The 27978-nt window shown below is 40.6% G+C and overlaps 1 protein-coding gene across 3 annotated transcripts in view; it reads left to right on the top strand.

The window, feature by feature from the left end:
- Window positions 1–27978, top strand: part of ATE1 (arginyltransferase 1) — a 76577-nt gene that overhangs the window by 11352 nt on the left and 37247 nt on the right. Inside the window, exons 7-10 of one of the 3 annotated variants that reach the window (XM_056849425.1) lie at window positions 760–888; window positions 3107–3235; window positions 15843–15875; window positions 23126–23307. In XM_056849425.1, coding sequence (XP_056705403.1) covers window positions 760–888; window positions 3107–3235; window positions 15843–15875; window positions 23126–23307 — 473 coding nt within the window. The remainder of the gene's footprint in view (window positions 1–759; window positions 889–3106; window positions 3236–15842; window positions 15876–23125; window positions 23308–27978) is intronic. The other 2 variants (XM_056849426.1, XM_056849427.1) reach the window with 2 other exon arrangements.

Here is a 27978-nt window from a genome sequence, read left to right as displayed (position 1 = left end):
CACTAACAACACACTAATACCAGGTGCAAAATTGCTGATTTTCCCAGTTTGGATATGACTGTCTTATGAGGAGTTGTGGTATACTCTTTGTAAGAATGAAAAAGGAGGTGCATCGAAACACTTCCAAACTTGGGCATGATGTGTTAATGGAACTCAGGACATACTACAAAGGGTTTAGTTAGATGAAAGAAAAGCTCAGCAATTCTGTTCATAAAGATTGGTTAAATATTGATCGTGAGAGCCAAAGCAGATGTGAAAATCTGGTTTTTCAGGAAGGTCTACTCTTTCCAGATGAAAAGTTGTTTGCTACAAACCCTCAAATTTCCCTCAGTGTGTTCTTATATAGCAAGTTTGTTTACCTTTTTGTTATGATTATAGAACTCAGCCTCCACTTTTAAATTTACATTAGTATAATTTTTGTATCCATGCGTAGAAAATATACAACTTATTTTATACAGGTTTGTATTGCTGGGTTGTTGTTTTTTTTGAAGTTTTATAAATCAAAAATTGGGAAATAAACCCAATAGTTACTTTACATCTAGATATTCCCCTGCTGAAAATAAAAATGAGGTAGAAAATAAGTTTGCATCAGTAGGTTGCAGAATTTTTGTGTTAAAACGTACAAAAGGAAATAATAGCTTAAAAGTTTATAAACTATTGTCAGTGTTTCTGTTATTGCAAAATTAATTTCTAGCTATTCTTACTGTTCTAGTTCTTCTGTTGTTATTGCAATAATGACTGTCTCTAATTCTTTGGAAGGTGAGGCTGGTGAGATCATCTCCACCAAGTTCCCAGTTCAAAGCCACATTTCAGGAGTCTTACCAGGTCTATAAACGTTATCAGATGGTTATTCACAAGGACCCACCTGATAAACCAACCGCCAGTCAGGTCAGACAGCGTAAGCTTTATACAAACCCTCCATCTCACTTGCGTTTATTTTGAAGCAATTTGCCATTATTTTTCAGTAATATTCCATAGATGCTTATAAAATGGTATGAACTGAAGGTCCTGAGAATACAAGCTGGTTTTGCAGATCTCATTGGTGCCACAAATGATTAAAGAGATGCCAACACATTCGCATAGATTTTAGTAATGTTCTGGAAGGAGGAACAGGAGGGCATGTGAAATACACAATATATCCTCTTTTAACAGTAGGGTAATCTAGATTTTTTAAATTGTGGTTCAATTTCTACAATGAACAGTTCCACTGGGACTAAAACGTGTTGGACTAATACTCATAATTATGAGGAATGCTTGCTGTTGGATGTTAGTCTCTTGAGTTAAATTCATGCCGGAGGTCCTATCCATAAAGTATGATGCACTTCAGGAAGGGATGGGGAGATTAAGCAAAGTTGTGATGAGTGAGTGAAGTGTGATGAGTGAGTGAAGTCTGTTGAGTGAGTGAAGTCTGTTGCATGAAATGCTTTCCCTTCTCTTTCTCTTTACATAAACTCAAGTCCTTTGCTTTAACCTTGTGTTTCTACATGTCAGTCCCTTCTGTCCTTCTGTCCTAGTTAATTTCTGTTCCAATTGTTATCGTTGGTGGGGAGAAGCTGGGGAACACACTGACTTTTGTAGAATGCTGTTCAGCTTTCTTAAAACACAAACAATTATTATCCCAAATGCATGCTGCTTGAGCTCATCCGAATACCAGGCAGAGCTCAGTTTTATTCCCACTCTGCAGTCCTCCTTAACAAGACCTCTGACCTCAATGTAGCATTGGCGCTCCCGTTCAAATTGCAGCTTTTTTGCCTTCTGGCAATTCCAGCCTGGTTTCCCCATCTCTAGTTCCTCTCTCTTCACCTGACTACTTCCTGCCCATACCCCAAAATACAGTGTTCTGCCTGCCATCATGGCAGAATACCAGCCTTCGGCGCTGAAAAATGCATGGTTCTTTTCAAAAAATAAAAGTGGCAAATAAGAGTCACTTTAGAGAAGAGTAACAGTTTTGAAACGAGTTGACATTTCTTAACAAGCATCAGTTGAATAAAAGCATTCCTAACAAGGAGATATGTATTGTAGGCATGGAGAATGTGATCATTGGTAAAAAGCTAATTGTTGGTTTAAATTAAGTTGAATGGTAGGTAGAGTGCTGTGATAGAGTGAAAGATTAGTAGAAATGTGTGGAGCAGTCATTTCCAAACTGTGTCATACTTTATGGGTAGTCCCTTTTGAAGTTAAGTGTATTCAACACTTTGGCTCCTATGTTCGTTATGATCGTATTTTAACTCAGAATATGATAAAAGTCAGGGTTGCACAAATAGCCTCTAGTGCCTAAAAAACAGAGCCCTGTGCCTGGAACCTGGGTTATTACACAGGCCACGAAGCATGGTTCTCCTATCATAGTCCTAGAAAACCTTGCTGGCTTCTAGATTTTGCAGAAATATTTGTGCTGTAATGAAGACCCCAATAGTCACATCCACTTGAAGTAGCTCTACTGATGTAAGGATATCAGCCCTATCTTTGTGGGGCAATCGCTGTATGTTTTAGAAAAAAATCTAGGTCATGTTTACAGTGCACAGTAAGTTCACATGGATCAAGATCAAGCCTCTGGTCCTCATTGTTACTGTGTGTGAACAGAGAATATACATTAGAATACACCCAGCACACTCCTATGGCTCCACCTTGTATGGCAATTATTGGAAGTAATGGGAAAGTTGACCTCAGCAGAAGCTTTTATGTCATTACTGACCTTCTCATTGAGGAACCTTAAGGTTTCAACCACTGGCATATCCTTCTGGAATATGAGTAAAATCCTTATTAGTTTATTTGCACTTCGTCTTCATATTTTTCACGAAGAAGCTGCGTGAGCTAAGTGAGCACATAATATAAAGTTACTAAACTGAGGGTTGCTGTGGCTAAGCATGTCAGCTTCAGCTATTCTAGGATTAAAAAACTGCGATTCATATAGATCAGAACCAGCCTAGCACGAAAAGCTTGCTGTTGCTTGAAATTCTGATATACTTCTGCGGTTGTTGGGCTTCCTTGTGTGTCTCCTTGGCAGAGGCTTTGAAATGGGTTCGAGGAGATAATACATTAGCCTTACCTTCAGGAGCATTTGAACATATTAGAATTCAAATAAACACGTGTTTTCGTTGCTCTGAAGGTGAGGTTAGTACGAGTCTCTTTTGAGGACCCACAATTCAGATCATCTTTCACCCAGTCGGCCACTTTATTTGCCAAGTATCAGATGGCCATACACAAGGATACTCCTCCTGAATGTAACAAGGACCAGGTACAGTTCACTGCATATACTTGTCCGTGTTGTTGGTTGTATGAGTTATGATTTAGCTCTCCGTTTCCACAGCAGAACTGGTTGTTACGGCACCATGGAGAAAAGAATTATTCATTGCATGGGATTACATGCAAGATACCAGACCAAATTAAGTTGTTTGGTGATTGTAGTTAGAGATGTGAAATCTGGAGGGGAAAGGGGGGGATTAACATTTTTTTCCCTCTAGGCCTTCACATCTCTAATCATGGTGGAAAATGTTGATGCTAAGAAAGGAAATTGAATACTAGCAAATGATTTAGTAAAGTGTATGAAATGCTGAAATTGACACTAAAGTGTGCTGGGTGGGGGAATAGTGGAAATGTTGACTTGTTTTGACTGGCAGCATTCATCATACAGGCTCTAATATGTTGTTGGCTGACCAAGTTAGTTGGAATAATATTGACAATGATTTTCTCAAATCATTTATTTGGAAGCAAGGCCCTCTGTCCTGAATAGACTTTGCTCTGAGGTAAATATACTTCAACCCAGTGACATTATTTCTCTTAAATATGGTCTGTTAACTGTACACAAGAGATCAGGACTGCCCAGCCTCTCATTGTTTTTCATCTTTATTTGTCTTGCACCATGTTTTATATATTGTGTTTGTCTTCTTCCCAATTTCTTCTTCCTTGCTTAATTTCTTATCTCCTTTCCCCTCTCAGCCCTTATAATGGTTAGCCTCATGTCTGAATGGATTTAATGTCATATGTGGTGAACTTTTAAAAAAATGCATTTGTAAATGAGGCTTGAAGAGGGTATCAAACTGGTTTAAAGCTAATGTAGCTATAGTTAATCTCAATCCACATTAAATAATAATAATGCCAAAATGGAGTGGGTTGGAGACCTTGAATGAAAGACAAGAGGAAGTGGATTGAGGGCATGGAGCATGTGAGCAGGGTGGGGTGCATGGAGCACATGAGCATGAGATTAGGGAGACTCACAGTCTCTTAACCATGGTTAAGGAATCAGAAATGTTAGCATATGGCTTGGTTCAGCTGTGATGCTGTGCTGTGGTTTGGCACTACAAGAATAACATTCCGAAGAAGTTTTTTTCCTTTTGCACAATCTAATACATTGCTACTTGCTGTTTCACTCAAACTGTGGTTAGCATTTGTCCTGCAAACCAGAATTGAATTGCACTCCAACCATGGCTTTCAGAACAAATGCTTGAGCATGTGTTGGAACCATTGATCTTGGCTATTCCAGCAGGCTACAAGACATCTTATGTATTTTTGAGTAACTGTTTCTAGAAAATGTTACAAAAAAGTATTGTTAAAGTTTTACGGAAGTTGCAAACTCTCATTTGACTATGGCTTACAACTCATGTAAATATTTTTAAACAAATATGTTAATTGAACACACATGAAGCTTCCCTGTACTTAATCAGACCATCAGTCCATCAAGCTCAGTATTGTGTACTCAAACTGGCTGCGGCTCTCTGGGGATATCAGGCTGTTCCTCAATTTGTTTACCTGATCCCTGGTTTATCTGAGGATGATAAATGCTTTTTGTTACTCCTTTTGATCGTATCCAACAATTTTTGCTTTTTATAATGTTGCAAGGGATATTTCTTGCAGTCTATTCCTTGAAAATTTCCATGTATTGTGACTGGAGAAAATGCTAAAGCAATTTCCACTTGCTTTTATAAAATGGTTCTCTGTAGAAACAGTTTAAATCAGATGACCTTCCCACATTTAAAATTTGCTATATTCTTTTCAAAATATAGCGATTTAATGTGATGATTATGCTCCATGGCAATGCAAGCAAGAAGTCCTAGTTTATGTAGGTTTGTAGAATGGAATGACAACTTCAGAACAAACTAATGTACCATCATCAGTCAGTTTCTTACAGAAAAGGTTGATGAAAATCCATTTCTTTTAAATAGGTGCAACTTCATCTGCTTTTCCCCTCAAATTTCAGACGTTTTAAAATATTAGTCTAAATAATCTTTTGGGATAGTTGATATTGAGTGCCCACACAATCATAAAGTATTTTATATTTTATAATATATAATTTCAATTTAAATAAGACATTTTATTGGTCTAGTAATTATTTTTAGTGTATTGAAAATAGCTGATTTGTATTGCTTTGACCACTGGCCATTTGTGATAAATAAAATCTGATTGAATCCTAGCGTAATTTAATGCCTAATATATTATTGCAGTATTTTAGGCACTGAAAGCTAGAAAAATATCTGAAGACCAGTATTTACAGCATAGTTAAATACTTGGAGTTGTATACATTGGTTGACTCCAAATGGTGCAGTGTGGAAACATGCTTTTTTTTTAAACGTACGTTTAAATGTTTAAAAGTATGTTGGTTTTTAATATAGCACATAGACTGATTCTGGTTGGCGCACTTTTATTGAAGTCAACAGATTGTTCCAGTGGTTGAACTCTTGCATTTTTTGTTTGCCATTTTTGTTCTCGATTCAGCATTCATATTTGTCATACAGTTAATACTCGATGGGATGTAATACACATTGACTTGTCTTAGGCAAAGAACGTTTATGTGTTTTACACATAATGAATTAAATTGTTCGGATCCAGAGAAAAACTCTTCTGCAAAGCAGTGCAAGTGTAAATTTAATAAATGATAGCTGGCTGACTTTTTGAAAAAGCAATATTGTAGTCACGAGAACATGAATTTATTTCATTGTGCTGTGTGTCAAATATTTTGTCAGATATCCTAAGTAGTTGAAGTAAGTGTTCCTGGATTCCAGGATGGCCACAGTGCATTTGTGTTGCTCCATTGTGGATTCTAATAAGTGTTTGCTATGCACAATTTACAGTGTGTTGACTTGGGTATTAAAGTGAGAAATTTTAATGCGAGGTCGTGTACTGGCTAGACCGTCGTTTGGTGTCTGAACCGGGAAATCCCAATCTGTTTTGCTTTCTTGCAGAGCATACCTGGTTCTTCCCAAACTTCATATGGAATGGGTGCAGTTATTTTTTGACTTTGGTTTAAGTATTAAAAGAGAGCCATTGACATAGGAGTAGTAGGGTTTTTTTATTATTATTATTAGCTGACCTTGTTTGGGAGCTGTCAACGTTTTTCTTTTTTGTATGTAATTTGTATTAAACCTCGCTATTAAGCAATCAAAGTACTTGAACTGAAAATAGAATGGCTTTTGAAAGGAATGACACAGCATCGTTTGTATTTATGTACTTGCTGTATTTTCAAATGAAAAAATCTGAAGATGTATTTGTATAATATCCATCTTCACAAATTATGATGCTTCATGTATAAAGCATATTTATGGTGCTAAATATACTTATGATAATGGTTTGTTCATATTTACATACCATAGCTCCCTAGAATTTTAAGAAAAATTAATTAGACGGAGATGCAAAGTTGATGAGGCAACATTGAGTAACAGCACCCTGGTTACAAGCAGTTGGATGAGGGTTTGTCCATCAATCACATGCCCACACACAGCATGTAAAGGGTAAACTCATATGTAGCTTTTCTGTCATAAGCTGTGTCACAGTATATGGAATCTGTTGAATCTGTCAAAGAACAAAGATTTTAAAGAGAATTCCTTTAAACTTTGTAATTATTTCAAAGGGTAGCTATTGTGTAAATAATAAACTCCAAAACATTGGAGGTTTTGTGATCCTGAATCCAAGATATCCTGGACCAAGATTGCTGGAAGTGTCCAACAGTGGCATCCTAAGTGCACTTAGGTGCGTGCATTTAAGTCCTTGAATTTGCAGAGTTGCTCTGTAAATACAGTAATCTGAGGGATAACCCGTATCCCCAGAAATGTTGCCTGATGATCGTCAAGGAATACTTGGACCTTTTCTGGAAAAAAGGTCTAGCAACTCTGTGAACACTTCATTAATAGGTGGCATGTGAGAAGTGGGAGCATAGTCTAAGATCAAAGTTGAAGCCCATCGGTCAAGCACCCCAAATACCTCCCATGTTCTTGTATACACTCACTTTTAACTACTGCCTATATTTATCAGGTGTCATTTTTTTAAGCTTTCCCTTCATAGATCTTGGAGTCAGAGCTTAAAGCTTAACTGAAAGCTCACTAGATGTGTAGTTTTATATTGTTCACTTCCCCAACTAGCACTCTTGTGACAGTGATGAAGGATTTGGCAGTTAAGTAGGCTGCTAGTCCTTGCTGTAGTGCCTTAATGGAATGGGATTTCCTGTGATGGATTACTGTCCATGGTATGCTAGGATAACAGTATTTGGTGCTTTTCCTGTTCTTTAAATTTAATATACGTCTGAAAAAGGGAAATGCTTCTGAAGAAATGCTTCTGTGAACACCAGTGCATAGTAGGACATGTAGATTGGTCCATCACAAACATCTGCATGGCTCATCTGCCTCAACGTATCAGTGCCTTGCTGATGTTAATAACAGGGACAGGTTGCAGTATTAGTTTGGAGATCAGTTTATATAACCCATGATGTTGTTGCATGCAAATTACATTTCTGAGTGTTACAGTGCAATGGAATCATAAACATATTTTCAGAGTTTTCCTGTGTATCTGTTTCAGCAGCTTCACACGAGCCTTCTCCAAATTCTTTTAAAATAAATGCTTGCCATGTCTGTTGCTTGGGTTCAGATGTGTATCTGTGTAGAAAACATTCACCTCAGGACTTAAGAATTCAGGTTATCTGCAACAGATGGCTTGTTATGCATTTTAACAGATCTTTGCTTTATTTTGTCTAAAGTTGCTGCCTGATTGTGAGTAGGGTTTTTTCTCTTCTCCCTGAAGAGTTCTGTGAGGTTTGAAAGCTTGTATATTCCTCTAAGAACAGTAATTTGGTACAGCTACCATAAGGTTGCCAACCTCCAGGTACTAGCTGGAGATCTCCTGCTATTACATCTGATCTCCAGCCGATAGAGATCAGTTCACCTGGAGAAAATGGCCGCTCTGGCAATTGGACTCTTTGGCACTGAAGTTCTGCCTCTCCCCAAACCCCGCCCTCCTCAGGCTCCGCCCCCCAAACCTCCCGCTGGTGGTGAAGAGAGACCTGGCAACCCTAAGCTACCAAGATATTTTTGGATCTCCTTGTCATCCAGAAATAGAATCGAACATACTAAGTATACATATGTGGAATGGCTTTCTTATAATTTATAAAGTTTTCTTTTAATGTTCAGTATTGAACTAAATTTATGCTACCTCCCTCTATTGATGCAGTTAAGATGTTTTAACTTTAAAAATACTTTTTTTTCCCCTGCCTGCCGTTGCTCCCATCGATAAGAGTTACTATTTGGGGCTGCCATATGCGGTTTCCATAATGCTCTTTTTGTTAAACTTAACTTTTGGGCAAGTCCCTTTATGGTATTCTGTGTCTTCTGAAGAAACAGTTTACATCTGCAGTGTAACCAAAACAAACCAAGTGGCAATTACACCAGTTAGAAAACATTTCCATACATGATCATAAGTCTGACAGTAGTTCTCACAAACAGCCATAGTTAACAATTTTATTGCTATTTAGTCTTTCTGAGGCAAACATTCTACTCCACTGCTTGGCCATATTTTATAATGACAAGTTTATAGGAAAAAAATAGTGTGTTGCTCAGTTTCCACTGCAAAACTGGACACCCTCCTTACCTTAGGCTTAGTCAAATATTTGTTTTGGAAGAAGGTTTATTGAAAGACCTGCAAAATATTCACTGTCTAAAAAGCTGCAGTAATGTGACCGAGCTGGTTGTAAATAGACTTTTCCTTTATTGCCCACTCCAAAATGACAGTTGAATGTTAAATATGGAGAATAAAGCAAAGGAAGGTAAAAACAGGGAAACTGGTTTTTGTTTTTGTTTTTTTTAAAAAAGAGTAATCTATGTAAAACCTCCTTTTCCCCCCTCTCGGCCCCCTTCCAGGTTTAGCTCTGAATGTCTGGAAGAAATCCACAGCTTAAAATCATTTATTTATTTATTTGCACTCTATTAGGCAATCCAGGTGTGTGAGTGGAAGCCTTAAGGTGGGCCTAGAGCTCCCGCATGAGCAATGGAATAGCTGAGTTGTGTTGCACACACTATTGAACTGAATGGGGAATTTTTGTAGATTTCCCACATGACTGAGTGTGTGTGAGAGAGGGGGGGCAGGCCGGATCAGAGCAACATTTCTTAAACTTCCATGAAAATTCAGACCACTCCGTCTTCTTTTCTTCCTTCGCCCATCCATAACCAGTTTTTCCATGGGTGAGTGTGTGGAGGTGTCCCTGTACAGGGATTGCTCCCTTTTGTTTGTAATATGGTTGCCATGCAGCCAAATCTGTTCCAGGAGGGAAAAAGAGCTTTAAAAAAAAAAAAAAAATTGAGGACATCACAGCAGCAACCGTTCAAATGAAAGAGAGGTACGGAGTACAGGCAGAATTATCATTTTGGACCACAGTAAAGGCTGCTTTGCACCAAAAATGTATGTTCTAAGGTGTGCGCGTGCGTGCATACACCTCTTTGCAATCTGGTACTTCTAATTTGTTATTTTAATATATTAAACTGTATGGCTGTTCTTGTAATAATTATGGGTTTTTAAAAAATTCTAGCTCCCAAGCTTCTTAAGTTTTATTACTGGTTTTCGTTTGTATCATTGTGTTTTTAGACTGGCCTACAAATTGCATTGTGAATCTTCAGTTTTAAGAGCCCCAGAGAAAAGCATTAAAATAAATAAAAACGAATTAACACTGCCTTTATCTGAATAAAGCATCATGTCTTCCTGAATTTTTTTTTTCACCCTAAAATGTGGTGGGATAATTTGAAAGAATGGGAAGCAGCGGGGGCTTCTGCTAAGGAAGGCAGAAGCTGCTCTCTTCTTCAGGTAGCACATGCTGCCTCTGAACCTTCACTTCTTTCTTTACTTCTGTATTTGTGTTCTCTGGAGTTCTGGAAGATTGGATAGTTGCACAGACAGTCCTTTGCTTCAAGAAGGTTATTGCATGGGGTAGGTGAAGGGGCATGAAATCTGAGGCTGCTTAGATACTCAACCTATTTTTGGACCATATATAAATGGAGGTATTGCAGCATTGACTCATTATGCGATGTTGTGCTGCTTGTCTCTTCAGAGTATCAAGGAATAAACAGAAATAATAAAACAACGTTTCCAAGAAGTCATATGTTCTCCAAATTGTGTGAGGGAAAAGTTGGCATCCCACATCAAATTATGCTACCATAATGAGCTGGGATTTGGTTTCAGGAAAGGGTAATACTCAAATTGAGTTAATTTGTAAATTTCTAAGGTAAAACCAATTCCTCCTATTGGGTGTTTTTCCCATATAGAAAGGAGCCAAGACCCAAATGTTGGATGCAAATGTATGGATTTAAACCAGAGCAGTTGTTTTAGGCAAACAAATTCAGGAAGGGCCAATTTTCAGCAAAGGACTGTTGGGGGTTACTTAAACCTTTCCATGCTTTCTGCCTTTTCTTTGCCAATCTCATGATACCACCCTGCAGGGTTCCAGATCTGTGTTTACCATTGAAAACACACTTGAAAACATCATAAACACACTCCTAGAATCCCATTGGGGAAGGTATTGAGAGAGAGTGTGTGTTTGTGTATATGGGAGAATTGAACAGAGTTAACCTTTTAATCCACATTGAATGGGATTTGTAAGATGTTGATACTTGGAACTATAGAACAAGAAAGGAATAGGATGGCTTTTGTTCAGTTTCTGGCAGCAGATATTAACATGCTGTGATTCTTACTTCGATAGCAATAGGAGTCTGTTCAGTTGCTAATATTTTCTAACCTGGAACCTCATTCCTAATGCACTCTTGCAGATTGAAACATAGTATATTGGTACATTATTTAGTAGAGGTTTTACAGTGCAGAGCACAATACACTCAGAAGCCTGAACCAATGTAGGTATTATTGGATCAGAAAAATTACTTTGCCTGGTTTGTTAGCAGCTGTATTTAAATATGCAGCTGGAATAATTTTGAAATTTGGGGAAACAGTGCAATCTTAAGCAGAGTAACACCCATTTCAGTCCAAAGAAGGCTTAGAAAGGTGTTCCTCTGCTTAGGATTGCATTGTAAGTCTGGAGAAATGTGTGTTCATGATAACTGTCCACTTTAGCACTTGTGCACATTATTGATCAAACAGGATTGATTTGATATTTGAATTTAATAATTTATAACAAATATTCTTTGATTTGCTAAAAACTGTCACTTTGAACTTCATGTGGGTATTTAAAATCAGCTTCCATTCCCCACCCCCCCAGTCTTCTTTTGGTGTTGACTTGAGTGTTTGGAGGTAGCAGCCACAGTGGAACAAATGACCCAGCAGAACACAGGAAGGCAGTATCATTGAGACTCTGGCGAGGGATGGTACAAACGTCTTTGAAGCTTGTGACGCTCAAAGTTTTGTACCTTCCCATGAGTCAAAGCTGGTCAGAGAAAATACATTAATTTTATTTGTTTTCCAAGCAACAGCCTAGAATATGAAAATTAGAAGTGATGAAGTCTGTTCATATTTAATTTGAAATACTTTAAAATGCTTCGTTGTAAAATGCTGCACAACAGTGTTTTAAAGGTAAGCAAATATTTGGCAATTGTTTTTGACATACACGGATGAATGAGAGGCCAAAATTGAGTCTGTCAGATGTCAACATTAGTCGGTTCTTCCTCAGGTTATAGGGGTTTCCCCTTCTTTAACTGTAGTTTTAAAGAATTACCACGTCTGGTTCAAAACAAAGCAATTCAGGTAGCGGACAATCTCCCCTTCAGTCCTTTTCCTAAATCTAAGTGGTTCTTTGGAAACTGCATTATTTCTTTTCAGAATTTAAACATATAATTAGAATAATGGAACGTACAATTTCCCCATGCTTCGGTTGTAAAGCTGCCATTTACTCTGGCTCTTGAACACCTTGGCTATGAATAACTCTGAAAGGGCTAACTATAGACATCACACTGTTCCCTTGTCTTTGGCAATGGCTAAGGCTTATAGAAGTCTGTGTTTTGATTGTCAAAGGGCTTGTCTAAATATTTACCATCCATTTGTAGGTTGATCAGATCTTGCTTTCAGCTACACGTACAAAACCAAAAATAAAATGACATAGCCTTAAGAAATTAAAAAAAAAACTAGTCTTCATTTGTTGAGGTCTAAAATGTACTTTATCACATTGCTTTCCTTTGATGGAAGTGAGTTGTAGATTAGTGACTTTTTAAAAAAGTATTGCAGTATAAATGGCACCTTTCTCTGAGAGCTAGAAGGTATATGCTATTTGGATGTAATATTACTGCAATTTATAGTGATTGTTCAAGATTATTTGTCATATTATTATTGCTGCTGTTTTGAGATTTTTTGTTGTAATTTTAGCATGAATGATAAAGCTGTCAATAATCCAATAGTGTTTTATGGAATTTTTTGAGCTGCCTCAGATTTTATATTCTGCCTCTCAGGAGGATGTCTTGAATAAAGTAAATAATGCTTGCATTGCTTTCAAGAAACATAAAGTCTTCCATATTGGCTGAAACTGAATAACAACAAACCACCCCAGGAAACTAAACACCCCCTATTCATACACACGTTTTAAAAAATCTTCCTCTTTGTCCACATATTTCAGTTGGTTCATTTAGGCCACTTAAAGTGTAATCCTGAACACAGCTGTGCCCTTCTAACCACATTGAAGCCTGTGGGCTTGGAAGGATAAACTCTGCTTAGGGTTGCACTGTAAACCTGTGAAGACTTTGGTATTGATCAGTTTTTTAAAGCTTGGAGGCATATCTCTTTAAAATAACAAAAGGTCTGGCTCAGGTGTCACTGTACCCTCTTGCCAACCCCCACCATGGTAACTGGAAATGCTCTTCTCTCCTCCCATACAGATTCCCATGCTCCTACCTTTCTTTTTTAGTTTTAAATATAATCCTGTGTTTTGTCTGCACCTGTGTAACCATAGTTCACTTTTAAACCTGAGATTGAACCCCATTTGTTTTAAGACAGTAAACGTTTGTCTTCGTACAAACGTTAGAAACTGACTTCAATATCTGGTTTAAATGTTAACTGTGCTTATACTAGTAGAGACACACTAGTACAGAATGGGAAGGAAAGCAAAAATATGCGTACATCGACAATTAATTGGCTCCAAACCAGGTCATAGTGTGTGTACACAGGAACAAATGTGAGGTATTTTCACCCCAACCTGAATAATTTTAGGTTACCTTGTGATGCATCTTAGTGTTGTGAACAGCTCAATGCATACACACATTTTTGATCAAGCTGATTTTAGATTTTTTGGTTATTCAAGACTTCTGAACACAAGTTGGCCCACATAGTCTGAGGATGGTAAATGAGGCAAATACAAGGTTCGTACCCTGTATATGAATTTATTTACAAATTGTATATGCTGCCTCTCCAGAGACCTGCTGTTTTTAATACTAATGGAGGGGCACTTATGAGTAAGAATCAGTGGGAGAGGCAGGAGTATTTCTCCTTTTCCAGCTGGTTTATTCCTACTTTGGCTATACCAGTCTGAGGAGACAGGTTGTTGGGGGGGGGGGGGGATTGGCATGCAGCAAAGGGAATAGCAACTATATCCTGCCTTCTAAATGTTATTCTTTTTCTGCAGTAAACGTGTATTTCCCATTTTTAATATGTGTTGAATGATTTAAAGGCACTAATGCATGAGGATATCTGTTAAAATGTTAATCCAGTCTTTTCTAGTTGCTTGCTTTCCCATGTGTGTTTTTTAAATAAGCCCTTAACCTCAAAAAATAGATTTTTAAAATCTTAATTTCAGAGGTTGTAACAAAAGTAGGGTTGTCAGGTCCCTCTTCGCCACTGGCGGGAGATTTTTGGGGCAGAGCCTGAGGAGGGGAGGGTTTGGGGAGGGACTTCAGTAGAGTCCAATTGCCAAAGTTGCCATTTTCTCCAGCTGAACTGATCCCTATCGGCTGGAGATCAGTTGTAATAGCAGGATTATTACCTGGATGCTGGCAACCCTAAACAAAAGACTAACACTGTTTATTCCAGCATGAGCTTTAGTGAGTCAGAGTGGGTGGAGTTAATTGTGGTAAAGGTGCCACTGGACTTCTTTTAAATCTTAACCTGTTTTCCATCTTCCAAAATGTAGCTCAAGTCTATGGTATTTTGGTATGTTGCTTTTTTGCAAGTTCATCTAGAATTATTTGTGGCATCTCCATTTTTGTATGGGGGTGCTTTTAAGAGTGTTATTGCATAACCTACTTTGATTTTCAGGTACTTACTGTATTGAAATGGTAAATAAGATGGAATCACAGTTCTGAATAAGCGTCACGTGTGTACTTTGTGCAGTAAAGCTGCACTTCCAAAATCAAAGTGGTTGTATACATATAGCAATTGCTTTGTGACTACAGACCACCCTCCTGTTATTCACAGAATATAGCCACTATATTGGGAAAAGAGGCCCTTCAGAATAGCAGGGAAAATGCCTCTGAGGAGACTGTTTCAGGTGACTTGAAAAAGCAAGTCAATCTTTGAGGAAAAGGCTCAGGCACTCCTGCATCTCCTTTCCTTCCCTCAACAGTATCATCTGGTGCACCTCTTAGGACAAATCATACTGGTTCTGAGCATAAGCAAAACGGAGACTCTGAGCCCTGTTTCAGATAGTTAGCTGATCTTTGTGTGGTGGAGGAGAGTGATGCATGATGTAAATACTGTATTGTAAGACACAGATGCTCAACACAGAATCTGCTTGTGCAGAGATCCCATTTGTGTAGTTTCTTTCACTTTTTGAGAAGTAATGGAGGTGCAAGTGTAGAATGACTGCTTAGTACTAGATTACATTATCTGGGTGGCTGCAGACAGGGGAGCTGGACTCCTTCCCTATGCAAAGGCGACTTTCCAAACTAGGACTTTGTCTTACAGGCAAAGTATTTTTGGGCTGCATGCCAGATTCCTGTCCTTTATTTTGGGTAATTCGTGATGCCCGGCAGAAAGCAAGTCCCTTGTCAAGATGATAAAAGCACAAAACTCATTTTCAGCTGCAGTGGGACACAGCCAAACACATCAAAATAGTAATCCAATACCTTCAATAAAATGAGATGACTCTGTTCTGGGCTCATTCAGGTCTGGGGGGGAGGGTTCTTTCTTTTTTTTTGCTACAACTGTTTACTTCAGACTATTCTCTAATTTTAAATTCCTAAAAATATCAAACTCTAAAGTTATTACAGGCCAGTTTGTACCCTTGCAACAGCATCTCTGTGACTGCCCGGTAATGAATTTGTTAGGCCCAGTAAGCAATACTAAAGTGGGCCTGGTTATAGATCAGATATGCAGCCATTTTCATATCTTAAAATTGCAAGATAGATTTCTAAGAGGTGAATTTATGAAAGCTGATGTTTCATTTTATTCATATAGAAATTGTTGCGTTCGTTATTTACAGGGATGGGGGCAGGAAGAGAAGGAAACGCAACATGATTTGTAAATTTAATTCATGGTTTAATTCCCATTAAGCATTAATATAATTAAGCATTAATATAAATAAACTTCTTGTAAAAATATAATGTGATTGAGATTAATGAATTAAAGAAGAAAAACTAATTTATTCATGCTTTTTTGTTTCTGTTTCATGATATGTTAAAACACCGATCTTTGGGGGCCTGGACTTCCAATAAATATTCCAAATATAGTTCACAAGGTTCCTCTGTGATTCTCCGCTTGAGGTATGAAATCGTCTTAATCCTAAATGTTCACGTTGTTTTAATATAACGGATGTCTGCAGTAATAACAATGGAGAGAATTAAATTCTCAGTTTCATTCAGCACCTGTTTGATTTTTGTTGGAATTAGTTGGATTATTTGGGGCATTAATTAAAATGTTATTGTACAAGCTTAATTAAACCCAGCTTGCTGCCCTGACCTGGATGGTCCAGGCTAGCCTGATCTCGTCAGATCTCAGAAGCTAAGCTGGGTCAGCCCTGGTTAGTATTTGGATGGGAGACCTCCAAGGAATACCAGGGTTGTTGTGCAGAGGAAGGCACTGGCAAACCACCTCTGTTAGTCTTTTGCCATGAAAACCCCAAAAAGGGGTCGCCATAAGTCGGCTGCGACTTGATGGCACTTTACACACACACACACACACACACACACACACACACACACACACACACACAGCTTGTTGGGGGTAAAGGGAAGATGACTGGGGAAGGCACTGGCAAACCACCCCGTAAACAAAGACTGCCTAGTAAACGTCGGGATGTGACGTCACCCCATGGGTCAAGAATGACCCGGTGCTTGCACAGGGGACCTATACCTTTACCTTTTAATTCTATTTATACACACGCAGTCCTTCCTTAGCTGTGCACGCCCTGAAGGGCACACCGGACGCAGTTTAGGCCCAGCAATTACAAGCAAGCAATTAATACAAGGTTCCACTACAATAACTTGTAAATACAAGTTGAAAGTTAGCGCAGTCAGATTTAGCAAAGCAGTCCCCAATATTAGTCAGTATGCAGTACATCTGCCAGTAAGATTTGCCATTCAGCAAATGTGATAGGCATGAGGAGCTTGAATGGACTTAATTGGACTGCTGCTGAATGGGGATTCTTATTGGTAGATATATTGCATAATGGTTTACAGTTCAATCCAGTGCAGAGTTACTCTAGTCCAGTGATGGCGAACCTTTTAGAGACCGAGTGCCCAAACTGCAACCCAAAACCCACTTATTTATCGCCGAGTGCCAATGTTTAGAACAGGGGCGGGGAACCTTTTTTCTGCCAAGGGCCATTTGCATATTTATAACATCGTTCGGGGGCCATACCGGGTGTAGATCTCCTGGTGTGTGTGTGTGTGGGGAAGCTAGAGTTGCCAGGTCCTCTTCACCACTGGCAGGAGGTTTTTCTCCAGGTGAACTGATCTCTATTGGCTGGAGATCAGTTGTAAAAGCAGGAGATCTCCAGCCACCACCCGGAGGTTGGCAACCCTAGGGGAGGCTATGCAGAGAAGGCTTGGAGGGTGCCTCTGCTCCCCCAGGTCTTCCCCCTCCTCCCAGGTGGGAGGGCAGCCAGCGGTGAGCCCAGGCAACCGAGGTGCCAGGGAGGCGCAGCTTGCAGCCTGCGGTCGATCTGCAGGGAAGGAAAGAAGGAAGGAAGAAAAGAAGGAAATAAAGGAAAGAATGAAGGACAGAAAGAATGAAGGACAGAAAGAAGGAAGGAAGCAGGGAAAGAAGGAAGGAAAGAAGGAAAGGAAGGAAGGAAGGAAAGAAAGAAGCAAGGAAAGAAGGAAGGAAGGACAGAAAGAAGGAAAGAAAGGGAAGAAGGAAGGAAGGAAAGAAAGAATCAAGGAAAGAAGGAAGGACAGAAAGAAGGAAAGAAAGGGAAGAAGGAAGGAAGGAAAGAAAGAAGCAAGGAAAGAATGAAGGACAGAAAGAAGGAAGGAAGGAAGCAGGGAAAGAAGGAAGGAAAGAAGGAAAGAAGCAAGGAAAGAAGGATGGGAGGAAGGAATGAAGGACAGAAAGAAGGAAGGAAGGAAAGAAGGACAGAAAGAAGTAAGGAAAGAAGGAAGGAAGGAAAGAATGAAGGACAGAAGAAGGAAGAAAGGAAGCAGGGAAAGAAGGAAAGAGAGAGAAAGAAAGAAAGAAAAGAAAGAAAGAAGAGAAAAATTAGAGAAAGAGAAGGGGGGGAAGAGACAGAAAAAGAGGAGAGAAAGAATAGGAGAGAGAATGACAGAAAAAGGAAGAAAAGAGAGAAAAGCCTTCACACACACACACACAGCCGTCTCCCTACGACCGGGCTTCAGCCTTCCCACCTCCCCCCCACCCCCGGGTGGGAGGTTAAAAAACAAACTGGTGGCAAACAGTCGCCACACAAAACAGTTCACGGCAAAAGCCAGGGCTGGGCTGCGTCCCCACTGTTGGTTTTGGGCAAAGGAAAGCTGCGTGGGCAGGAGCTGCCGTGGGGGGGGAGGAGAGGCACCCCAAAAGCAAGCGCGCATGCTTGCTCCCGAGCCTCTTCCCAAGCCAGAGCTCAAATCAGGCGCTGCTGCCGCCGCCGCCGAAGGCATCCCAGCCCAGGACGCAGGGACGCTGGATGAGCAGGGGGCGAGGGGGCTGGGAGGATCGGCCGCTCCATCGCCTTCCCCACCGCCTGCTCGGCCGGGAGTCTCTCAAGGCTGCCGCTGGCCCTTCCTCCGCCGGACCACGTTCTGGACGAAGGAGTGGGAGAAGTCGGTGGCGAGGAGGTCGCCAGCCCAGGGCTGGAGATCTCCCTGCTTCCTGCGCTCGGGATGGAACAGTCCGGCGGCGGGAGACGTGAAGGGGGAGGGGCCGTCTGGGTTCCTTCCGAGCGGGGCTGCTGGGGAGATCAATGCAAAAACGTTGGCTGGAGCACCCGCTCAGTAGTTGCAGGGCTCACCCGTGCCTTGCGCTACCAGGACAGAAGGCACCTTCTCCGCCTTTTGGGGCGGGGAAGCTGTTTAAATTAAAAGTTTGCCGCCTTTTTCTTTTGTTTTGTCCCCGGGCAGGGTTCCGCACCTGGGCGGCAGGGAGTCCAGGGGTGGGGCAGCTTTGAAGGGCTCCGCGCTGCCTGCAGGCAGCCCGGAGCCCTTCAAAGCCGGGCGGGGAGTCGCGTGCCCACAGAGAGGGCTCGGCGTGCCAGACTTGGCACGCGTGCCATAGGTTCGCCATCACGGCTCTAGTCTAAGCTCACTGAAAAAAATGTGCTTAAACTGCAGTAACTCTCCTTAGATAGTCCTGTAAAATAGTTTTCAGCTGTTGAATCCAGCATTTCAGCTTTGGGATATGCTAGCTCAACTTCCGTGTTGAGCAATACAGAATATCAGATAAATTAAGGCTCACTGAACGAGCTTATTTTTGACCATGCCTGACCAGTATTGTTTTGGGAAGATGATTAATGGGATTCTCAGTTTACTGTGTTTACTTCCCATTGCATTCAAAATGTATCCAGTTAGAACTGCAACTTGAAGAAAAAAAATAAACCAAAGTTTTGTGGCACCTTAAAAACTACTGTTTATGCTAGAGTCAATTCCACTGATTATATTCCACTTGCTGGAACTGCTGCCTTTTGAAGCTGTATTGCATAGGTGACTTATGAAATACATACTATTCTCCTCTCCCTTCGGACTGTGCTTTTTAATGTAGTATTTGGCTACATGATTAGATTAGGATTATCTCCTTAATTAGCCACAACATGAGAATTTGAAGGCCATCAATATTGGATCAGTATGTTGGTGTGCTAGCTTTTGCAGCTAATCTTGATTGGTATTAATGCAGAATATATAGTGCAGACTGATTTTTTGTGATACCCAATAGTAGAAGCAGTTCATAAGGCAGAACATATCAAAAACACATGGAGTCCTTATGAAGTTAGGTGTATCAGTAGAAAAGCAGGCGCATGTTATATTAATTAATTCATTCATTTTCTCTCTTTTCCGCCTCCCCAACTTAAAACTTGTACCCATGGGCATGACAAGGGAACATTTATTTAGAGTTGATGTCCTCCTTCCCTTGGTGTACTGGAGGCTTTCATTCATTTTCTCTCTTTTCCGCCTCCCCAACTTAAAAATTGTACACATGGGCATGACAAGGGAACATTTATTTAGAGTTGATGTCCTCCTTCCCTTGGTGTACTGGAGGCTTTAGCCCTAAGACAGATGTTTAAATGTGTTCAGAAGGCATGGTTAATCTGGCAATATATGGTGAATCTTGCCATTACACAGTGTTTATTTAGTGTACTTATGCACTTTACTTGAGATATATGTTAACCTCTTATATTTGGGTCACTTTTGGATGGCTAAGAGAACAAATCTCTGCTGTGCTATGAACTACTTTGCAAAAGATCAATTTGAACTTGCCAAAACAACATTTTCTCTACAATGCAGATTTTTTTTATTTTGGGGGGGCTCTTTGCCTGTTAATCAAAGAAGCCTAAAGTTTTCAGCTTTGTTCTGTGGTTTTTAAAAACATAAACGCTGGTGCCAATGTGTAATTTTTAAGGCCAAAGCTTCAGATTACTTCATTTCTAATAGCTAGGAGGACTTTGTTTGTTGTAGGTCTTAAAGAGTTAACTACCACATGAATGTAATGAAATTGTCAGGTTATAGTAATTGCACCAGTCATTTGATACGCTGCCATTTGAATGAAGCCATGTGTGGAAACTTCTTGTTTCTTTTCTGCTGAATCTCCCCTAACCCCTTTTACATTCCAGCAAGCTGAAGGCTAATCAGGATCATTAGACTTTATAGGGAAAGAATTTTTATCACCTCGTCTAGCTGAGCAGCAGATTCCCATTCTATTCCTTGCCTTGTATCACTACATGGATGCTCATGTACATTTCCCTGTAAAGTTTATGCCAGGTTTTTTTTGCCATGAAATATTTTTATTGATGTTTTGGATCTTGAATTGAATTTTGTGTGGCACTACTTGCACATGTTTTCAATTAGAGAAAGCCAAATAAAAAGGGTTGCGTCTCCAAGGCCAGAAGGATTTTTGAAATTCTTTGTATTAAAACAAACTCCACGTGCTAGGCATAAAATGTTTAGCCTCTTTCCCAGTTCTACCACAAATAATTTCAAAGGAAAATTAGACCTTATATGACTACGTTCTGGTTTTCTTTGGAATTTTAAAGGAACCGCTAAAGGCAAAATCCCTTGCCTCTATAGCAAGGTAGTACCGTATATACTCATGTATAAGCCGACCCGCGTATAAGCCGAGGTGCCTAATTTTACCCCAAAAATGGGGAAAAATTAGGCACCCGTGTATAAGCTGAGGGTCGGCTTACACAATGCCCCTGCCCCAGGTCGCCCTCCCGCCCGGCCTCCCAGGCCCTCCAGACCCACCCCAGCGCCACCCCTCCCGGGCCCTCCACACCCACCCTGACCCCAGCGCCACCCTAGGGGGGAGGGAGAAGAGCCCCTGAACCCCTTACTCACCGGGAGGACGAGGCCCGCTGATCAGCTGGAGGCGGCGGCAGGGAAGGCACGCAGGCCGGAGGCGGCAGCGGGGCCCTGCCTGAGCGCAGGAAGGCCCCGCTGGCCTCTCCCAGGCCGCAGAGAAGGGGCGGCGGGGGGGGCGGGGCCTGCCTGCACTCAGGCAGGCCCTGCAGGCCTCTCCCAGGCCGCAAAGAAGGTGCGGGGGGCGGGGCGGCGGGGGGGCGGCGGGGCCTGCCTGCACTCAGGCAGGCCCTGCAGGCCTCTCCCAGGCCGCAGAGAAGGCGTGTGGGATGGCGGCGGCAGCGGAGGTAAGTTCCCCCTCCCCCCTCCCCTCGCTTACCGTATTGACCCGCGTATAAGCCGAGTTGGCTTTTTTCAGCCCTTTTTTTGGGCTGAAAAATTCGGCTTATACGCGAGTATATACGGTATTACATCGATTATATTCAATTCTTCAGTTCTAGCCCTCAATTCTTAAAAAAAGAACACTAATGTTCTTGGACATAGCAATGCAGCCTATAAATGTTAAGAGCAACTTATTCCTCCATCTAGAGAAAGGACTCTAAAGACTCTTAGGTTTTTATAGGACTCAATGCCCTTGAGGGAAGCATTGTACAATTTCACTGTTAATATGCACCGTGTGCTTTAGTAGCTTGCGTTCATAGAAGTGCCCATCACTCTGCTGTGTTTGCATTTGTGATAGAGTCATTTAATGGCTCTTGTCCCATTAAATGAGAATTCATGTCTGCAACTTTCTGTTACCAGAGCATACCCCTTCCAGTCCGCTCCTACCCCGCCCCCCATGTGGTCAGCCCCTTAATTTCTTTATCTCTGTACCCTTTTTACCCCAGTTCACGGTCCACTGACATAGCAATTCCGACCACTGCAAATTCTGTCGAGCTTTCTCGTTAAAATCTGCCACAGAGAAGATGTGAAGGCCCAGGGAAAAAAACAACAGAAAATTGTGGGGGGGGGGGAGTTTGAGGACTTTCTGCAATCTTTCTAACAGAAAAATTGGGAAATTTGGCAGAGAACTGGGGGGAAAAGCCCTGTGGTTTTGTACCATGTATACCGGCTTATTCCTGGTTTGTTTCCCATTGACACGCCACACTTGCCCCGCCTTACAGCATCACAACTGTGTTTTTTTCTTCATCCAGTTCTCAATAGCACCAGACATCTCCCCGTCTCAGCTCTGAGTCTGCCTGTGTTTCTCTACTCTGGTCTCTCCTTTCTTAAAGACACAGTGACTCAGCATGCTCCTCTGACGCATCTCCTTGAGGAAAAAAGCAACACCAGTGAAGCCCTAGCTACATTGATTGCTTAAGCTCTGCAACAAAGTACAAAAGCACCTTGTTAACACCTGTAGCATAAAAACAATCAAATATAAAACTTACATTAGTTATTACTCCGTCACCCTGGCTTTCTTTGGAGATATAAAGTGTTTCTTGCAACTCTCTTCCCTTTTATATCTGATCTATCTGAGTTCACATTCACATCTGTTCATTCTTTGAATTTGCTTTTTCTGTTCAGCCAAGCACATTGAACGCAATTCACCAGTATGTATTGTGTGAGTGGAATCCTGTGGTTAACGTGCGTGATCTTCTAGGAAGTTTAATCATCTGAGGGATGAACCTTGGTTTCAGAAGTGAGCTATAATTAAAATAATTTTTGGTTATGCCTAAATGGTTTTGTTATGCCTAAATGGAGTTGATGTGTATTTACATTTCTGAATTTGTGATACGTTTCAAGTGGGTAGCAGAACAAAATTTGAGTTCATTAGCACTTTAAAGCAAACAAAATTTTCTAGGGTATAAGCTTTCATGAGTAAAATATCTGATGAAGTGAGCTTTGACTCACAAATGCATATACCCCTGGAAAATTTCATTGGTCTTTAAACTGCAACTGCACTTGAATTTTGTTCTATTTTTTTTAAGCTTTTGTTTCTTTTGGTTTTTTTCCTGATAACAATTGAACGTATTGATGTGAATGATTAAAATTTTGATAATTATATTCCAATTTGTAATCTCTAGGCAGAAAATCCACCGAATGGTCCTGATTGTGGCTATGGTTCTTTTCACCAGCAATATTGGGTTGATGGAAGGATAATTGCTGTGGGTGTCATTGACATTCTTCCAAAGTGCGTTTCTTCTGTGTATCTCTACTATGATCCTGATTATTCCTTTCTGTCTTTAGGAGTCTACTCTGCATTAAGGTAAGCAGGCTTTTAAAATAAATGGTAGCCTTTAAGTACAGTTCATTATTTAAAAACAGAAATTAAAAACAGTGAAGGTGGCTTTAGCTCTATTTTTTGGAGATCAAGTAAGAGTTTACTTTAAATGTTTACTCTGCTTTGGAAAATGAGACTGGCATATAAGAAGTGAAATGCATGATCAGAACAGTCACATGAAATGTGTGTTTTTTTCTAAGCTGTTCCCTTTCAGTTGTTGATTGGGGAATCTGCCCCCTCATATTAAAAAAACAGGCTCCATGCATAAGGTTCTTCTTGGCCTTCAGCTGGCATATTACTTGCCAGTGTTATATTTGCAGAGAAACATTAAATTTTCCCACCTGTAGTTTGAAGCGGACATGCCTAGCAAAAGCTTCACGTGGCTGTTCTAATCCAGTGTTTCCTTCTTATGCTGTATCCTCTTCTTCAAAAGTAGATGAAATATTTATTGGGGAAAATCAAATGGATGCATGCCCTCAATCACTTTTTCCTGCACAATGAGAAGGATGGGAATATCTGATCCATTATATATGTGAATTTCTGTTAGCATGAGAAGCCTATGTCAAACAAATGGAGGCTTTGGTCCTGGCATCAAAGAGATAGAACATTCAGATAAACAAAGGGGAGCTGTGGCTCCGTGGTAGAGAAGAAGTAATTTGCATGAGAAGAAGTAAAAAAAGAGTTGGTTTTTATATGCCGACTTTCTCTGCCACTTAAGGAAGAATCAGACCGGCTTACAATCGCCTTCCCTTCCCCACAACAGACACCCTGTGTGTTAGGTGGGGCTGAGAGAGCTCCACAAGAGCTGTGACTAGCCCAAGGTCACCCAGCTGGCTTCATGTGTAGGAGTGGTGAAACTAACCCAGTTCACCGCCGCTCATGTGGAGGAGTGGGGAATCAAACCTGGTTCTCCAGATTAGAGTCCACTGCTCCAAACCATTGCCTTTAACCACTACATCAAGCTGGCAAGCAGGAACTGACGCAGAAGGCACTTGCCACCCCTCCCCACAGGGCATGTGTGGAAAGGCAAAGCTCGCCTTCAATTTGCCAGTTGCTGGCTGGAGCTCTAGAGTTTTCCGAAGCTGCTTCTGTGCAAGCGCAGAACCCCTATATGGGACCGCACAGATGATCATTTGATGAAGAGCATTAATTACAGATAAGCAACCTGTTTTTCACAAGTGTGTCCTGTAGCATCACATTCATTATGACTTTCAGTGAACAAAATGTTGCACAGTTCTTTGTTAGGGCAATGGCGCAATGATTTGCCGAACTTCATAGCACCAAGAAGGGGATTTGAATCTGTACATTCTGAATCCAAACTCATTTCTTTCACCAAGTTCTTGTCTCTTCATTTTCTCTGCCATACATGAGTATCTAAGCAAAAAGCTTTCTCCCTACCCAGTTAGAACTAGTCAGTACATTGGTGACCATACGTTTCCCCCACATCTGACTGCCTACAGATAGAATGCATTGTTCCATCAGTAGTGCCGCAAAACAGTTATTTGTAATATTGCATTACTTAATGAGCAATATTGGAGTGCCTGAGTGCTTTTAATTTTTTTAAATAAGCCATAAAGCTTTGTAGTCTTGGTGAATATCCGTTGGTCAGATAGGTAAGAAGTAAGCTTGTCAAACCATGCATAAGAGGCCATAAATATGAACTCCCAGAGTGGAGTTACTAAAAGTATGCTATGAACTCTTAGGAAGTAAAAAAGGAACTTGATACCATGCAAGCTGTTACCAATTTTAGGCAGAAGGTCAAAAAAGCCTTGTATGCATTTGGTGGCACTATTGCTGTTAAACATTTCAAGGAATATTGTTGAAGGCTTTCACGGTCAGAGTTCACTGGTTCTTGTAGGTTATCCGGGCTGTGTAACTGTGGTCTTGGTATTTTCAGAGGAGTAACACTGAAGGACACTGTCCTTCAGTGTTACTCCTCTGAAGATGCCTGCCACAGCTGCTGGCGAAACGTCAGGAAAGAAAATACCAAGACCACAAACACAGCCCAGATAACCTACAAGAACCAATTTCAAGGAATATTATGCTTACAAATGGATGAACTACTTAAAAATGGATGAACCCCTCAGAAACATTGCTTCTAGTCCAAGGGTATGATGATGAAATGTTTTAAATTCAAAATGTGGAAATACAGTAAAAGAATATTAGTGGCTTTGTTGACAATTTTCTGACCACATAAGGACACTTCCTAATGTAATAAAACCAAAATACTTATGATGCCTATTCACCAAATGGTCCACGCTGAAGACACAATAACAATGAAATGCGTGGTCTAATCAGTTTTTACCCATCTATGACTTTCAGTTTTACTATCTTTCTGTGGAAATCATCTAATGCTACAGCAAAGGACAAAAGTCTGGATAAGGATTTGGATTTACTCCCCCCCCCCTTAGAGTATCAGTGGATAGAGTTTTCTCTTTACTCCAAAGGTTTTATAGGTTGGGGTGACATTGGTTTGTGAATTAGACTTTTTTCCCCATTTGCTGTTAATGTGTGACTCTCCATACTTGCTAGAAGAGCCTAGGTGTGGTGCTGGCACCTTGTTGTGGTATGTGGAGTTTTCTTCCACTCCCAGCTTGTGGCCTTTTGTGATTTGGATGATAGTGAGATGACAGGACATGCCTGTATTAAGTATTCACTGACTTGGAAGAGATCCTACCATTTTTAAAATGAGGCCTTATTTATAATGCTATTTGGGTATCCTACTTATCTGCAGGCAAAAATAGCAGAGTTAATGAACTGGATTATCAAATATATTTTACAGTTCTGTGAGCAGACAAAAAGGCAAATCTGGCACATTATTTTACAATCAGTGACATTATTTTCAGTGGATTTAACAGAAAGATATAGAAAGTATGTTTAAATCATTCATTCCCATTCCTTCTCCCCCAGAAGATCTACTGACAGAATTGACAAGTTCAGAGCCTGTCTTCCACATATGCCCTTGACAAGGAAGTCTCTCCCTGTTCTTTTCTTCATACTTCATACTCCTAGTATGACCCTCAAGTATATAATTACCACCGGATAACTGGTATTTTTAATCCCTTCCTAGACTGGCTCCCATTTGAGGTTACATATTGGTATTGTTAAGAAACTGAATTATTCTGTTGTCATCCTAAATTGGTGTGTTCAAATTATTCATTTATTTAGAATTTCTGTTATGTACATTGTAGATTGTGTCATTAATGTAGTAATCCCAGTTCAACCTCTGTCATACGTTGCAGCTAAAAGTATTGTGCAATAACCCATTTTGTAGAAGAATAATATGTGTACAAGGTGGTTAATTCTTGTCTGAGAGAAGCTGGCTAAGTGGGTTTTTTATATTGATATCAAAAAGCCAGTGTGGTATCTAAGTAGACTGTTGCGCTTGGAAGTGGGGAACCTTAGCACAAATTCAATTGGTGATCTTGGGGCAAATCATTGTCAGCCAAAATTAAGTAGTTTTTTCATCTGTGGAATTGGATTGCTCAAACCATGAGTGTAAGCCATAGGAAAATCTTCCCCCTACCTTCCCTTTCCAGCATACCTCTTACATCCCTGAAAAGTCAGCACTGGGGTTTGGGGGAGCCAAATGCACAAAAAGCCACAAAGTGTGGGGGAGTGGTAAGGAGAGAGAGAATCTCCCCTACTGTCTTCCTTCTACTGGGAGAGGGAACTTCTTATTGGTAAGGTGGAGTAGTGGTGATTTATGTGATTTTCCCCTGATCACTGCAGCCCTACTGGATCTCATGGCATTGTGTCCGTGAAGCTCCCCTGTTCCCCCAACGTTGCCTTCTCTGGATTCTTGGGAGAATGCTGATGAGGGATGCAGGGAAATATCTAGATCTGCTGCCATGGGCATGTTCTGGTGATGGTGCACAGTATGCAACCCACCCAAGACTTAGCTGGTGGTTTTGAATTGATGTGCAAAACTCAGCACTCTTCAGTACTGCGCACACAGTAGCATGTAGTGTCTCCTCTCCTCAGAATGGTTCTCCTGCCTTTCTAGCATTCTGCAACTCTCAGAGTTCCATTGCTTAGAGCAGTGGTCTTCCTTCGCTTGCCCCCTATCTCAGCCTCACTAGTGCACCCTTGCCGCATCCTTGTATCTTTAGTTAACCAGGTTAACTGCTGACTATTCCTCAGCAGCTTGAATGTTCATAAAAGTTCCATGGCAGTACAGCAGCAGCCAGTGACCAATAGGAGAGGACTTGCAGACAAGTAACAGGCCATTTTTAGCTTGCTTCACATATATAATTCAACATTGCCAAATACTGGTTGAGACAGCTAAACAAACAAAGGCTGAGGAAGAGAGATGGAAAGTAATATCACTAAGACAATTAAAAAAAAAGGCAGTTGTATATCACTTGCCCATTCATATCAGTTTTGTTTTCAGGCTGGATGAAAGCAAATGTCTTCACATAAGAAATGCAATGGGGACAGCTGGAATCTCACTGCTTCAGGACAATATAACAAAAAGAAAAAATACAACAATTTTATTTCGAATAGGATGAGCACAAAACACAAACACCCCTCTACATATGGAAAACAGCATTTGCTGCCTATCGATAGCTATTTGCATGTAAATTGCCAGAACTCACTAGTTTTTCCTCAAAACTTGTTGGTTTTAAATTCTCTCAAGTTGCATGTACTGTTTTA

This window comes from Euleptes europaea, chromosome 5 (assembly GCF_029931775.1).
Source record: "Euleptes europaea isolate rEulEur1 chromosome 5, rEulEur1.hap1, whole genome shotgun sequence".
NCBI classification, from domain to species: domain Eukaryota; kingdom Metazoa; phylum Chordata; class Lepidosauria; order Squamata; family Sphaerodactylidae; genus Euleptes; species Euleptes europaea.
The sequence above is the reverse complement of the archived record's forward strand: the minus strand, read 5'-3'. Positions and strand labels throughout refer to the sequence as shown.